This window comes from Liolophura sinensis, chromosome 8, assembly GCF_032854445.1.
Source record: "Liolophura sinensis isolate JHLJ2023 chromosome 8, CUHK_Ljap_v2, whole genome shotgun sequence".
NCBI lineage: Eukaryota > Metazoa > Mollusca > Polyplacophora > Chitonida > Chitonidae > Liolophura > Liolophura sinensis.
Window position 1 is genome coordinate 14073877 of NC_088302.1, and position 15431 is coordinate 14089307.

The following is a 15431-nucleotide window of genomic DNA, read 5'->3' on the forward strand; positions in this document are numbered from 1 at the left end:
GGTCTTCTTGTCTTCGAAAAACATAGACATGCGCAGACGTTACAAGCCTCTCCCAACGGCTGATAGACTCGTATAGATCTGATATCACCACATCTATAACATACGCGTAATTAAGTGTGATTGATACAAGTATTGGCCTACCTATGTGTTTAAACTGTCAGTTGTACTATTTTGCGAAGAAACATGCACACTCTGATGAAAGCAGCTATTCTGATGTTGCTCTCCTATGGGGCATCATTGTGCGATGGTGAGTTAATTTCTTTTGTATCAGTCAAATATTAATCGATTATTCATCAGCGGTCATCGATATCGAGTATTCAGAGGGGTAGTGGAAATACCCCTGCTGATATGAATTACCTAATATGACTGAAATCATTTAATGTCTGCATGGGCCACATGGATCTTTCCCTTTTATAGACATTAGCGAAATACACCCAATCTCTTTTTGTACAGGAATAAGATTTTGATTTCCTTGCCTGAAAGGAAAATTTTCTCCACTCCGTGTTAAAACTAACCGGATCTTTGTTTTACCGTAATCTTGACAGAAAGAATCTTCCCGGCATTCCATATGAGAAAAAAAAAAAGTATTTTCCCATTTTCCAAATTTACCCGCACTGAATATTTTCCTTTTTCCAAATTGTCAGAACTGAAACATTCCGGTATACTTAATGGTACTGAATCTTTCTCTTTTCTCATCTTACTCATACTGAATCTGTCCCTTTACCTAAAACCCTCACACCGAATCCTTCCCCCATTTCCGAACTTACATCTGAATCTTTCTCTTTACCCAACTTACTAAATTTGAATCTCTCCCTTCATCTAACTTGATACTGAACCTTTCACTTTACCCAACTTACTGGTAGTGAATCGTTTTCTTTATCCAACTTACTAGTACTGAATCTTTCCTTTTGCTCAATTTTTTCGATCTGCATATTTCCTTTCCTCAACTTACCCGAACTGAATATTTTCCGTTAACTTCTTCGGTGACCTAATGGGTAGAGTGTCCACCTCGAAGTCAGGAGACCTGGGATCAAACCCCCATCGGATCTTACCAAAAAAGCTTTGAAAAAAGTATTTGTTGCTGCCTCACTTGGCCCTCTGCACTGATAGGCCCGGTGTCAGTACAATGTGACTGTGTAGGGTGTCATGCCCGGTGTCTTCGGCGTGATACTTCAGTGGCGGCAGCACTGTGGCGACACTGTGTAGTCGCCCTGCCACAAGAAGACACAATATATGCATGCACACCTAAATACTCGTCAAACGACTGGAAATTACGACGAAAAATTACGATGCTAAACCCGAAGCATGCATGCATGCATACACACACACACACACACACACACACATATATATATATATATATATATATATATATATATATATACCTTTACCCATCTTCCATGTATTCAATCTTTCAATGCAGCTTCTATTTCACCTCATCTATCCGGTATATATTGTGTGTTGTTATTACTATTATATAATTACTGCATTATTGGATGCAAACTGCCCCTAGTGTAACAGTAATTACATCACATGATTCTGTTACACATGGGAGTCTACCTGATTGTAACCCGAACACTTATTAGTTACATAGTTAGGATACGGAAATATATGGTGTCCGTGATCCTCATATTGAGTGAGGCGTCAGCTGAGCCCTATATGAGAATTATTGACACCATACATTTGCGTATGGTATCACTAAGTAACCATGTAAAATTTATCCCGCAAAGACCCACCAATTCAGTGCAGAAGACCAATGTATAGGTGAATCACTTCAGCGATGTGACCGTTGTTAATTGCATTCACAATCTAACTAAGATAACCTACTTAGCAGACATTTGACTTAGCAGACACATTTCACGTCATCTGCAGGATTCGAGAATATATCTGCACCCCCAACGTAACCGTTGCTGTCTAATGAAAATGAGTATTTTATCTGATGCGTGGTAATGTAGGATATACGTGTACGGAGGATACAAGGACACGTTCATCTTCCCGTATTTCAGGTTACACCAGTACAGATAGAGTGGCGGACATTAATGATTGTTCTCCGAACCCTTGCAAGAATGGCGGGACGTGTACAGATGGTGTAAATAGTCACATGTGTTCGTGTATGGCCGGGTTTACGGGGCCAGATTGTGAGACGAACATTGATGACTGCTTTCCTGACGCGTGCAAACACGGAGGGACGTGTACTGATGGTGTAAACAATTACACGTGTTCGTGTGGTCGCAGATACACGGGTACTATCTGCAGTCAGGACATTGATGATTGTTCTCCGAACCCTTGCAAGAATGGCGGGACGTGTACAGATGGGGTAAACAGTCACATGTGTTCCTGTATTGCCGGGTTTACGGGGCCAGTTGTGAGACGAACATTGATGACTGCTTTTCTGAGGCTTGCAAACACGGAGGGACGTGTACTGATGGTGTAAACAATTACACGTGTCGTGTGTCGCAGGATTCACAGGTACTATCTGCAGTCAGGACATTGATGATTGTTCTCCGAACTCTTGCAAGAATGGCGGGACGTGTACAGATGGTGTAAACAGTCACATGTGTTCGTGTATGGCCGGGTTTACGGGGCCAGATTGTGAGACGAACATTGATGACTGCTTTCCTGACGCGTGCAAGCACGGAGGGAAGTGTACTGATGGTATCAGTGGTTTCAAGTGTGCCTTTCTAATGATTTTCGCGGAGATCGCTGTGAAAAGCGCGTGAGTGGGTGAGTATAGGTGGTTAATATGTGAAGTCCCTAACTCCTTTATGTTGCAAGTTTCCAAGTTGCAAGTTTACCTTTTATATGCCGAAATGTGTTGATGGGAACACGTGATGAGAAATCCTAAAGAAACATTCAAAATAAGGGAATGGAAGATGTTACATGTGTATGGGTACTCTTATACACATGTCGTGAATCAGTAGGTGATCTTATGCAGTATCTTGTAATATCTCGTGAATCTCTCATTCTAGTCATTAGAAGGTAAGATATGGCTTCATTACTGCACGTCTTTTTACTAAATACTGCTTAATCTGCTCCACCAGTTATATTTTTACGTGTAACACTTGCCGACTGAACCTGTCGTCCTCTGCTCTGGTTTTACTCTCTATACTGTTGTCTTTTATACCATATCCACAAGTACAACCTCATGACGAATGCCTGTAGGAAGGACTCCTGTCAGATGTAATCAACACCTTAACCAACACTTGAAACAGAGTTAAATGGTATCACTTTTCATGGAGTTGGGCCATGAACACCTTGAAAACATTAACATTAAGTGCAGTCACTCCCACTGACCTTCACAGTGTTAAATGTAATGAGTGTGGGGTTTGTCATATACAGGGTGAAGTGCCCCTCTTTCCGATTCCCCTTATTTCTGAATAAATAACGGCATATACTTAAAATAACACACTCCAGATAATATGATGGTACAGGGTGGAAACTGGCCTAAACCGCCCCGCATGGCGCTCAGCACTGACAGGACTGCTTGACCCGTGTCCAGTTGACACAGTATACGTACACACACACCGAATGACTCCTTGTCGTCATTAGAAAAATTGTTAGGTGCGACGTAAAACATTAAGCATACATACATACGGAAGCGGAAATAACTGCATCCTCAGGTTATATAATAGCTCAAGCCTGATTGGTTACAACTGATCACTTTGATTCGCTTCTGCTGTCTTTCAACTGCGATATTTCTGTTATGCAACATCACAAAATAATAACTTATGTGGTCTAGTCTTATCTTTTGTTTTAGGTATGGGAGAAAATATTCAGTAAATAAGCACATACTATGGTTTTCGAAGATTTCAAAAAAGGCAAACATATATCAGATGATAAATCTGATAAAATGGCTTTAACGTTTGAAGCCTCAGGCTCTCACTTTAGTTTATGACTACTTTTTTTGCAATCAAAAACTAAGATCTATCTTCTCAACATATTCTATTTTCATTAAATCCAGCTGCAAACCTGTAAATGAAGAATCCAACTCAGGGTTTCAGGCCATACGTTTACAAAACAAGTAAAATACATAATTAGCATCACAATCTCATAGGAATGCATATAATTTCAACGAAAGTTTTTCATCTGGAAGTATAAGCACAGTCACAGTTTCCAACAATGTCGGAAAAACATATACATGTACGTGTATGTATAATTTCCGAAGTGTCAAATCCAGTAGGTTGTCCGCAACACCTCATGTTTAAACACTTGTGAACGACAGATAAAACACCAGATTTTTTGTCCTCCACTCTTCATTACATAGGGCTGGGTCAGTAATTTACTGCCAGGTATAAAATCTTTCAATAACGTTCAAGAAGTGCAGCACGTCGCCAAGTAAATATAATAAAAAGACGTACAACGTATAGCAAAGTAAAAGCAGAGCAGCGATGACAGTGTGATGGTTGGCAAATGGTCACAGGCAACCAGTGAAATCTTGTAAATTTACCTCAGTCACACTTTTATTCTAACTGTTCATTTTAATGCATAAATAGTATTAATTTACACGCCCTCTAGCACATTGGTTCAACCATAATTAGGTCCAAAAAAAAAAAGAACAAATGCCGTGGTGTTAATGGAAATTTGTTAGACGTAACTGGTCTAGAATTACTCAAAATGCTGTTTCGTCATTACATTTAACATACAGTCACATTAAACCAATGCAAAGGGACCGTGACCGTGACTGCTGTGACTGGAATGACAGGTAACACATATCTTTCCTTTGTAGCCTAGACTGTGATTTTGAGCACGGCAATTGTGGGTACACCCCAATTCCAGGCTCTGGGTTTCTCCATATGCAATGGGAGATCGGCCCTGTATTCAAGGAAGGTTGGACTGGAGGTTACACGATTTCAAAAGATGGACCTAAAGCTGACCATACCCTCGGCACAAAAACAGGTATTAATCCATGTAAAAGCCTTATTATGAGAAGAACGACATCGATGACATGCAGAAGTTAATTCAATGAAAATGATGCTTTTCAAATCGATATCAATACATCCAGCTGAGTGCAGTTGCACCATAACCAGCTGCACTCGCACCAAAACCAGTTCCTTCTGTTTAATGAGTATCAGTAATGTACTTCAATGAAATCTTTTTAGGTTAGACTAAAACGTTTGAACTATTCATAAGAAGATGAAGTTCAACACCTTATACAATGTTGAACCAACATTATTACATTAACAAATCCATGTAAATGTTTTACAAACGACTTTATCTGTCATAAAGACTGGATTTATATGTAAGAATGAATTCCACATAAGCTCTGGCAGGTATGTATGGCAGGAAGCTGCACAACAAGTAAATTCCACTGGCTTAGCACAGTCTACATTCATTGGCTTAGCACAGTCTACATTCATTAGCTTAGCACAGTCTACATTCATTGGCTTAGCACAGTCTACATTCATTGGCTTAGCACAGTCTACATTCATTGGCTTAGCACAGTCTACATTCATTGGCTTAACACAGTCTACATTCATTGGCTTAGCACAGTCTACATTCATTGGCTTAGCACAGTCTACATTCATTGGCTTAGCACAGTCTACATTCCTTTTTCAACCACTTTTCAGTCTGACAAGCCGACCAGCCGCTGGTACTACTTTCAGCTAAACTGTCTGATTGCGCTCGTGATTTCTCCAGAGTTTGGAGAGAACATTCTTTCGTTACATTTATTCGTGTGCTTCATGAATAAAACTGTATTTTGCGTCTACTTCGGACAAACCAAATACGCCCTTATAAAAGATAACGTCATTTGTGCATCATGTTACCAGAGAAATAGTTACCTTTTGCTTTTAAGTTGATTATAAGAATGGACACTATAGGCTGTGCACATTTTCTTATAAACGACTTTGCGGATACAGTTTTTTGTTTGTTTGTTTGTTTCTTTTCCAATGGACAGAAAACTGTTGCTGTTAATCTGTTAGTATTTACTCTGATATTTTTCAAGTTTAGATATAAACCAGTGTATCTATAGATATTGTTGTTTACCTTTCAATTTTATTAGTTTTACTCTCACCCTGTTCAGGTCACATGATGTATGCAAGGAGCGTGATCACTTCTCAAAACATCGCCATGATAAAATCACCCGTGAAGACATTCCAGCTGTGTTACCTCAACTTTTTCTACCACATGGGATCGACAAGCTTAGGCTTCCTCAACGTCTCCATTGTGTCTCAAACTGGAAGAGAACTTCAGGGGAACACGGTTTTCTCCCTTTACGGATCTCAGGGCGCCACTTGGCAGAGGGCGAGGATATCAATTGAACACGCAACGAGAGTTGTCCCTTACTTGGTACGCTTTGATTAAGCCTACGATTTATGACTTTCCAGTCCATTTTACATCACTTGCCGGAATTCTGGAAAAAATATGCAATTGCCTAGAGGAAGGAAACAGGTGTCAGTATCAAGTGACTGGGTGGGGTGTGTTCGACATGACACTTCAGTGGAGGCAGCACCTTTGCGGCATTGAATCGCCCTGGCACACGAAGACACGCATATGTAGACACACCTAATGACACATCATATGAGTGAAGTTATTGCTAAGCACGACGTAAAAATCCAAGAAAAGATATATACATATTGGAAGTTGTATTTAGGAACAAAAGAAATTTATTTATTTATTTATTTATTTGATTGGTGTTTTACGCTGTACTCAAAAATATTTCATTTATACGACGGCGGCCAGCATTCTGGTGGGTGGAAACCAGGCAGAGCACGGGGGAAACCCACGACCTTCGTACGTACGACCGGAGAGGAAGCCAGCATGATCTGGACTTGAACTCACAGCGGCCGCATTGGTGAGAGACTCCTGGGTCATTGCGCTGTGCTAGCGCGCTAACCAACTCAGCCACGCAGACCCCACAAAAGAAATAATCACAGAGGCACTGTTCACAAATTAATGGCAAACCAATTCACTTACAATTACATGTTGTTGCCTTTATGCTGTTTGGAATCTTATTGTCATAATTTTAGTAATTTCATTTCTTGTTGAATGGAACTGTTCGAACTTAGCAGTAGCTTATTGAATTTTCCGTTGTTCCTGGAAATGGTGTGGTGTTAATGCCAAGCGTCGTGTAAGCCAGTTACTGATTCTCCGCCAAAATGCTTTCACCACTAAAAAGAATTCTGGGAAGTGCTCAGTAGGGTAGATATTTTCTTGTAATAGATTATCTCTTCTTTATGTGTGGTGTAAAGAAATAAATTTCCAAAAGAATTCTAATGATAATTCCATATAAAAAAAACCCTCAGAATTTGCATTTTTTCGTTCTAGCAACATGTATATTGCTGACGTACATGCATATCTGTAAGCTGATCATCATTTCAAATTTGAAGAATACTTTTGCTTTTAAGGAGGGCACAGTTGCCCAATTATTCATACACTATTTATTGCATTTTAATATATTTTAAATCCCCTTTAGCTCTCACAAGTACTTTGTTCTGAACCCTAAGTATACAGTGCAGTTCTAATGAAATTCCATTTCTTTGTGATCTCCCATGCTTATTTCTTTGTTATAAAGGTATTGTCCTGACTTGTTCCTGGATATCCTTTAGCAATTTTACAAATCTGTAAAGTATAGTATAAAGTATAAATGCTAAATGTTATATATTATGACCTTGGTTACGATTGGTATTTTTCTACAGGTGGTCTTCTCCGCCTCACCGCCTGCTAATACACTTGGTGTGGCAGGATACGCTATAGACGATATCACTGCTGATACTTGCCGTAAGTACACATTAATTGTGGCGTGGCAGAGACACCTTAAAAGGTTTGACATGTCGCACAATGTATCAAAATGCTAAACGCGTTTAGCAAAATTCACGTAGTATCTGTTTCAGGACGTTTAATTGCTAAACACGATTAGTGTAAACAGATAATCGTCGTTTACCGGCCATAGGTGAGAGGCTCCTGGGTCATTACGCTGCTAACCAACTGAGGCACAGAGCCTCCAAGCACATTATCAAGAACACACATAACAGCTAAACATGTCTACATGACAATTTTTATGACGCTATAATTACCTCAGTTGCTAACCGAACGTGTTCACTCTAAACATGTGTAGGCCCCTACCGGTTCTATTTGTGCATGCTCGCCGTTGTACACGTGGCTTATTGAAAACCAGGCTAGTCGTCTGCTCACATTTGGAAATGTTGGGGAGTGTCTCTGTATTTGGCAATTGTGGTACTGGTATGTACTGATTTTTCTTTTCTTTTCTCATAAAATTGTTTTTGTTTGTGTCGTGCATCATTATATTCGTGCATAGTTGTTGTGGCATGTAGTGATACGGTTGCTACGTTGAATTTGTAGGTTAGGTAGATCTGAGATCTGTTTCATTCCTCCCAGCTTAGCTTATAGAAATACTAAAAAGTAAAAAACCCTTAACAAACAGTTTACAGTTCTGTCCAAATCCGGCAAAATTCTGATACATTTTAGCTTCAAAATAGCATTACTTACAGCCACATGCAGGGTCATTTGAGCAGTCAGTGTATTAATCAGCATGCGTGTGTATGATAACTCGCATGTTTATGCAATATGATCGATGCTGACTCCATCGCCTAACTTTTCAGATACCCCTTGAATTTGACGCCTTAACATGAGAAAAGGACTGCGAAGCAATGTGTGCAGAAATAATGAAATGATATGCCCGGCAATTTGTTTTCAGTCACCAACTGTGGATCGAAGAAAGGCGACCTAGACTTTCAAGTAAGTTTTGATGGATTAAAGGTGTGTTTGCCTTGACTTAGGAAAATATTGTCATACTGCCAGAGCAGTTCCATTTAGGAATCTTAGCGAAATCCTCGCTAGAATGTAACAACAGAGCATTGAATATTCACGGCAGCATTTACCGGAGCACTGGCTTACTGGAGGGATACATGTAGGCCTACAATGCGCCTGTGTATTTAAGTGTATCGGGTACCAAAATATTGTCCACAGCAATACACCGAAAATGTTTATTGTTTATTTCATTTGTGTTTCCAAAGGAGTGACAGCCCGATGTATGTGAAATGAAATTTAAAGCATGGTTATTCTAAACTTATATATTATATTAATGGTTGTAAACGAGTTCTACTGTTTGAAAATAAAATGAAGTCACTGATTTGTGTTTCAGGGGAATTTGCATATCATGATGACTGAAAAGAGTATTGTGGAAAGACAGTAAGTTGGCGCTATCACCATGTATAGTGTACACAAAAATAATGCGAAATACCTTGCTATTTAAAACCTAAAGCATGCAAGTAAATGAATAAGCAAAACTTACTGATGATTGAGAATTGTGTGAGATGCTATTTGTACATTTACTATACAGTTATCGTACAAGTTAATGAATTCCATGCCAGATAATTTTGTAAAATATTTACCAACTATAAACAATTTTATTCTATGTCACAAGTAAGTTACATCTTATAATCCCATTTAACAATAGTGACCAGAAACATGTTAACTGTTAATGCTGGTAACTGCTTTGGTACATAGCATTATTTCAATGATTACAAAATTCATTGCTTACATCCTGTTTGTATTGACTGTTCTTTAGCACATACATTGTGTTGCAAGTTTTTTAGATCAAATTCCTTCATCTCTCCAGGGTTGGCTCCGGCATCTTTCATGGATAATTTGAGTTCCGTTCAAATATAGATAACACATTTCAACCAATGAAATGCTGGAGCAAAGACGGTGCAGTGGTCAGTTAGATTACCCGTCTTAAGTGTGCACCTCTGACGACAATCACACTTGGATTTCTATAGGAACAGCATGACATGTGACTGAAGATATGTTTTAAGTCTGAGAGATTCAGTGATTGACCTCGAGAAGTCTCACCTGGGAGTCATATGTTTCTGAAAGTTGTCTGGAACCATTATGGTTGTAGACTGACACACTTTGAGATTATGCAGTATTCACAAAACACATGAACATTGTTACAGTGTGATTACCGTGTGTAGCTGTATTCATTTAAGCAATCAATTCAGGTGAATAGAGCAGACATGTATCCCTCGTTACTACGGTTGCTTCCATAGTCACAAGTGTTTATTTATTACTTTTGCATGACTAAAACTTCCATTCATGATATCTTCTGGTCATTGTTTTTTTCATTGCCTTAACTTACTTTACGATTTTATAAAAACAGCCCTGTGATTGGACATTACTCTGAGTACAACAGTGGTGTACTATTCAGGTAGAATGGTTATAGGTCTTGTGAGAGATCTGTTTGTTTGCTACGGTTTAATGTCATTTTCAACATTTCCCCCAATGCTTTATATTCAATAGTTAATTGTTGCATACTTTTACAGACCTTCCTTAAATACTGGGGTGAATGAAGCCAATTAATTACACAGCAGAACCAGCTAATCATCTCCTTTTTAATACATGTTTAGATGGTGTTGCGAACATTGTATTATGCTATTTACTTTTTTTTTTTAACTTGTCATTGTCTGACCTACATTTTACCCCTCTGTGTATGTTATAGCCTGTACTGTTATTCAGCCGAGCTTTCTCAAAGCTTCGGTGTTTATGAGTTTAGTGTCGCTATAAATAGAGCGTATTTTCTGGAAATATATCGGTGTTGTAAACATGGTTACGATCAAACCATCCAGAGTTTTCTTTCACGTTAGTCTATAAATATGAGCGACGGAGTTGTAAAGCGGGCAGTCAAACATTCAAGTCCACTTATGAGCAGTTATTTACTCAAGTCCATTTCAGAGCAGTCACATTTACTGTCATTCACGTTGAGGGAGTTTGCTGGGTTTGGAAATATCGGATTTCATGCCATTCGGAATTCATCATCTGTGCTTCATTTTCTGTACAGACCACTTTGTGAGCTTGTGTTTGGGCCACATACTAATTTTTGGGGACGTTGTTTTGGAGCTTGTGTCGCTCATTGTCTCTTTGTCTGGCAGTTAGGGAATAAACCACTTATAGCACTGTCATTTGTAGATTGACGAATTCATTTTAACTGTGGATTCTATATTTATGTGGACTGACTCGACTTTAAAATCCGGAATATTCCATCCCGATTTAGACGCTGTAAGATACTATAATTACTATGTTTTATAATTATTTGTATGGTCTTGTATCGTCTTGTATAGTCTTGTATAGTTTCGTATATTATTGTCTATTCTGATGAAATATATATTAAATTTATTCAAGCGTCTTCGTGTTTCTTTGTTTGATCTTGTGTGAGGCTTGTCGCTGATCTGAGAGTTAAACAAGCCAGTTGTTTCTCATCTTTCCTCTCCGATAGTGGTGCCCTTAGAATGGTGACATGTTAAACAAGAAGAAGCGGGTAATGCGTTGCTTTGTGCATAGGTATGAAACATGTTTAGCTTACCATGCGTTTTGGGGTAAACATGTTTAGGTTTCCCCGATTTGTGCCCTCTACATGTTTAATGCGTCCACATTTCGACTTAAACATCTTTTCTCATTACATGTTTAACCGACCATGTGCTTAAAAAAGTGAAGCAAGATTGTGTAGGGCTTGGTGTTTAGGCATATCTTAACACATGTACGATATTACCTGCTGCTCTGCTCCCTTGCGATTATTGATTATCGATTTTCTTTTTTCTTCTTAACAACTCATTATAGCTTCCTCACTCTCCAAAGTTGTCTTCTAACAACATTAAGCACAAAAATTTTGTTTATGAATGTTTGTGTGCGCAAAAGGAAATTCAAAACTTACCGTTCTATTGATTCTATTTTTCTCTTCAGCTTGCATGGATGTCTCGTGTCAAAATGGCGGCACCTGTATGAACTTACCCAATGACTTTCGGTGTGATTGTGTTCCGGGGGCTTCTGGGAGATTGTGCGAAACCATTATCGATGTTTGTGCTGCACGTGAGCCATGTCAAAATGGCGGCAATTGCACGGGGACTAACAAAACCTTCACGTGTTCTTGTACACCAGAATTTAACGGCACAACCTGTGACTACCAGATTGACTTGTGTAAGCCTTCGCCATGCCTTCATGACACCAAATGTTTCACCATCGGAAGACGTTTCTCGTGTGACTGTCCACTTGGATTTACAGGTACAACTTGTGATCAAAATATTGATGATTGTATCAAAAATGAATGCAAAAATGGCGCCACTTGCAAAGACGGGATAAACAAATATAAATGCGAATGTGTACCCGGTTTTATTGGTGACAAATGTGAAATAAATGCTGATGATTGTCAAAATAACACATGCCAAAACGGCGCCACCTGCAAAGACAGTATTAACAAATATACATGTGACTGTGTGACCGGTTTTACTGGTGACAAATGTGAGACAAATATTGACGACTGCCAAAATAACACATGCCAAAACGGCGCAACCTGTAAAGACGGCCTTAATGGATACATGTGTGTCTGTGTGTCCAGTTTCTCTGGTGACAAATGTGAAATAAATACTGATGATTGTCAAAATAACATATGCCAAAACGGCGCTACCTGCAACGACGGCATTAACAAATACACATGTGACTGTGTGACCGGTTTTACTGGTGACAAATGTGAAATAAATACTGATGATTGCCAAAATAACACATGCCAAAACGGCGCTACCTGTAAAGACGGCCTTAATGGATACATGTGTGTCTGTGTGTCCAGTTTCTCTGGTGACAAATGTGAAATAAATACTGATGATTGTCAAAATAACATATGCCAAAACGGCGCTACCTGCAACGACGGCATTAACAAATACACATGTGACTGTGTGACCGGTTTTACTGGTGACAAATGTGAAATAAATACTGATGATTGCCAAAATAACACATGCCAAAACGGCGCTACCTGCAAAGACGGCATTAACGGCTACACATGTGTCTGTGAGACCGGTTTTGTTGGTGACAATTGTGAAAGAAACGTTGGTGATTGCCGTAACAACCAGTGCCAAAATGGCGGTACCTGTATAGACCATGTTAACGGTTTTACATGTGAATGTTCCCCTGGTATGACTGGCGCGTTGTGTGAAATTGACCCTGACGATTGCGCTTCGAATCCGTGCATGAACAATGGCATATGTAAAGACGGCTTGAACCATTTTATATGCTTTTGTAATCAGGGATTCTTTGGCAATACTTGTAACAATCGATTAAACGCATGCACATTAAATCCTTGCAAGAATGGTGCTACGTGTGAACAAGATTCTAACACCTACAAATGTGAATGTGTTGTCGGTTTCACTGGCAGCCACTGTGAGATAAATATCGACGAATGCGAAGTAAATTTTTGCAGAAACGGTGCCACCTGTGTTGATCAGGTCAATGGGTACAGGTGTTATTGCGCATCCGGTTTTTTCGGGAGCCTGTGTGAGACATACGTGAATAAGTGCGCTTCCAACCCTTGCAAAAATGGCGCCAGTTGCACAGATGGTGCAAACGGTGTGACATGTAAATGCACACCCGGATTTACTGGCGACCGATGTCAAACTGAAACCGATGAGTGCCAGCCGAACCCTTGTAGAAACAGTGGTTCTTGTTTTGACGGTGTAAACAGTTATATATGCGTGTGTCCGTCGGGGTTCTGGGGTAACCACTGTGAGAAGAAAGTATACCATTGTGAACCGAACCCATGTAAAAACCGGGGCACCTGTCACTCTACCGATGAGGACTTCTTTTGCACCTGTCCAGTCGGTTTTTTTGGAACCCATTGCCAGATGAGTGATGCCTCAGGATGTCAATCGAACCCGTGTCAAAATTTTGGCACGTGTCACCCTGAGCTTGACACTTACACGTGCTCCTGTATCACGGGCTATACCGGTCGTCACTGTCAGGAGAATATCGATGACTGCGCCACACACACCTGCCAGAACCACGCGTCCTGTGTGGACAGAGAGAACAGCTATACTTGCCTATGTCTGCCCGGCTACACTGGCTTGCGCTGTGAAATCTCCCTCGACGACTGTCGTATCCAGGCCTGTCAAAATGGTGGTAACTGCGTCACATCCGGTACCGGGTATGCCTGTTTGTGTAAATCGGGCTTTTCCGGTCTAAAATGCGAAATCCTCCAGAATCAAGTAGCGATTATTGGTTGAAGATGTTTAAATTGTTGTTCTCACCAACCAGTCACTTTATTCTTTTCTAAGCGTTAATTTGCCATATTTGCTTGCTTCAATATGTTACCTAGCCCTTTGTATTCATCAAATTGTCAAGAGTCATTCAACATTTTAAATGTACCAGAAGCTGATATATGAACATGACCCTAATATAGCTATCCTTCCTTTTCTTTCTGTAATTATGTCACTGATCCTTTATACATTTGCTGTTTTTAAAGAGAAATAAACGTTTGGCGTATAATGCTGTTGAGTTTAAAGATTATTTATCTCCTTGCATGCAATACACAGGTGCATCTCGCTAGATATGCTGACACGCCTTCTGGATTGATGCAGCACGCTTTGTATTTACTGTCATCGCTATTCGGCGTTTTCCATCTTGGTGTTTTCCATCTGTTATCAGACACCTATTTTGTTACGATGACTAGATTTGTCTAAATGTCATTATAAAGGCAGAAAGTTAACTGACATAGCTGTGATTTCAATGATGCACTGAAAGTGGTTTTGTTTCTTCAGATTCTATATGAATAATGGCATGAGGGTAACAAATATCTGGACCTACTTTTCATGGGTAAAATCGGCAGTCTCCGTGAGTGAACGCATTGGTACACTCGCTTCACATCGGGCAATGTCGGTCGGTCTCAACTTTGGAGATATGTGATCTCCCAGCAACGTTCCTCAGAATTCTCCGAACGATGTTTAAGAGGTTAAGGCAGCCATGCCAGTGCATTGATAGGTCCGAAAGAATCGCTGACAACGAAATGCAGTGTCTCTAGTACCGTATACTTCAAAGCGACAAAAGCCAGAAACAAATAAAGCCAGTTCTTTTCTTCTCGGTACTTGAGGGATGGAGGTAACGTTCAGCTTCAAATCATGACTGATGTTGATTTCACTTGCTTGATTCAAAAGATTACACGCTCGATTACTTTTAATAGATTCGGGTGACTTCGGGTATCATTGTTCATAAAATAAAATGACACCTTCCAATCGGTTTGTGTGTGTGCATGTGTGCGCGCGCGCGCGTGTGTGTGTGTGTGTGTGTGCGTGCATACATGTGTGTGCGTGCGGGTGCTTGCGTGTGCGTGAATGTGTGTGTGTGTGTGTGTGTGTGTGTGTGTGTGTGTGTGTGTGTGTGTGTGTGTGTGTGTGTGTGTGTGTGTGTGTGTGCATGTGAATGCGTGTGGGTGCTTGTGTGTGCGTGAGGGTGCGTGTATGTGTGTGTGTGTGTGTGTGTGTGTGTGAGTGTGTGTGTGTGTGTGTGTGTATGCGTGCAGGTGCGTGCGGGTGCCTGTGTGTGTGTGCGGGTGAGTGCGTTTTTGGGGGTGAAATTGTTCACATGGAACTTGGTTACAGCGAAGCAGCTTGTTAAATTGCATGTGGTGTGTTTTACAGTTTACAAGTGTGAAGCCG

General features: G+C 40.1%; 2 protein-coding genes across 2 annotated transcripts; both read left to right on the forward strand.

Moving 5' to 3' along the window:
* The first annotated feature begins 114 nt into the window (after positions 1–114).
* On the forward strand, positions 115–6303 carry LOC135473218 (fibropellin-3-like). Its single transcript, XM_064753061.1, is given in 6 exon segments — positions 115–247; positions 2007–2351; positions 2354–2446; positions 2449–2716; positions 4727–4896; positions 6023–6303. Coding segments are annotated over 6 exon segments (1221 nt in total). The 5' UTR covers positions 115–183.
* Positions 6304–11702: 5399 nt separating this feature from the next.
* On the forward strand, positions 11703–14166 carry LOC135473219 (fibropellin-1-like). Its single transcript, XM_064753062.1, has one exon. It carries the CDS (start codon positions 11703–11705, stop codon positions 14001–14003), a length of 2301 nt encoding a protein of 766 aa, XP_064609132.1. The 3' UTR covers positions 14004–14166.
* Positions 14167–15431: the final 1265 nt, after the last annotated feature.

Coding starts and splice junctions, on each gene's coding strand:
- LOC135473219 (XM_064753062.1), top strand. CDS start 11,703: ATGGATGTCTCGTGTCAAAATGGCGGCACCTGTATGAACTTACCCAAT.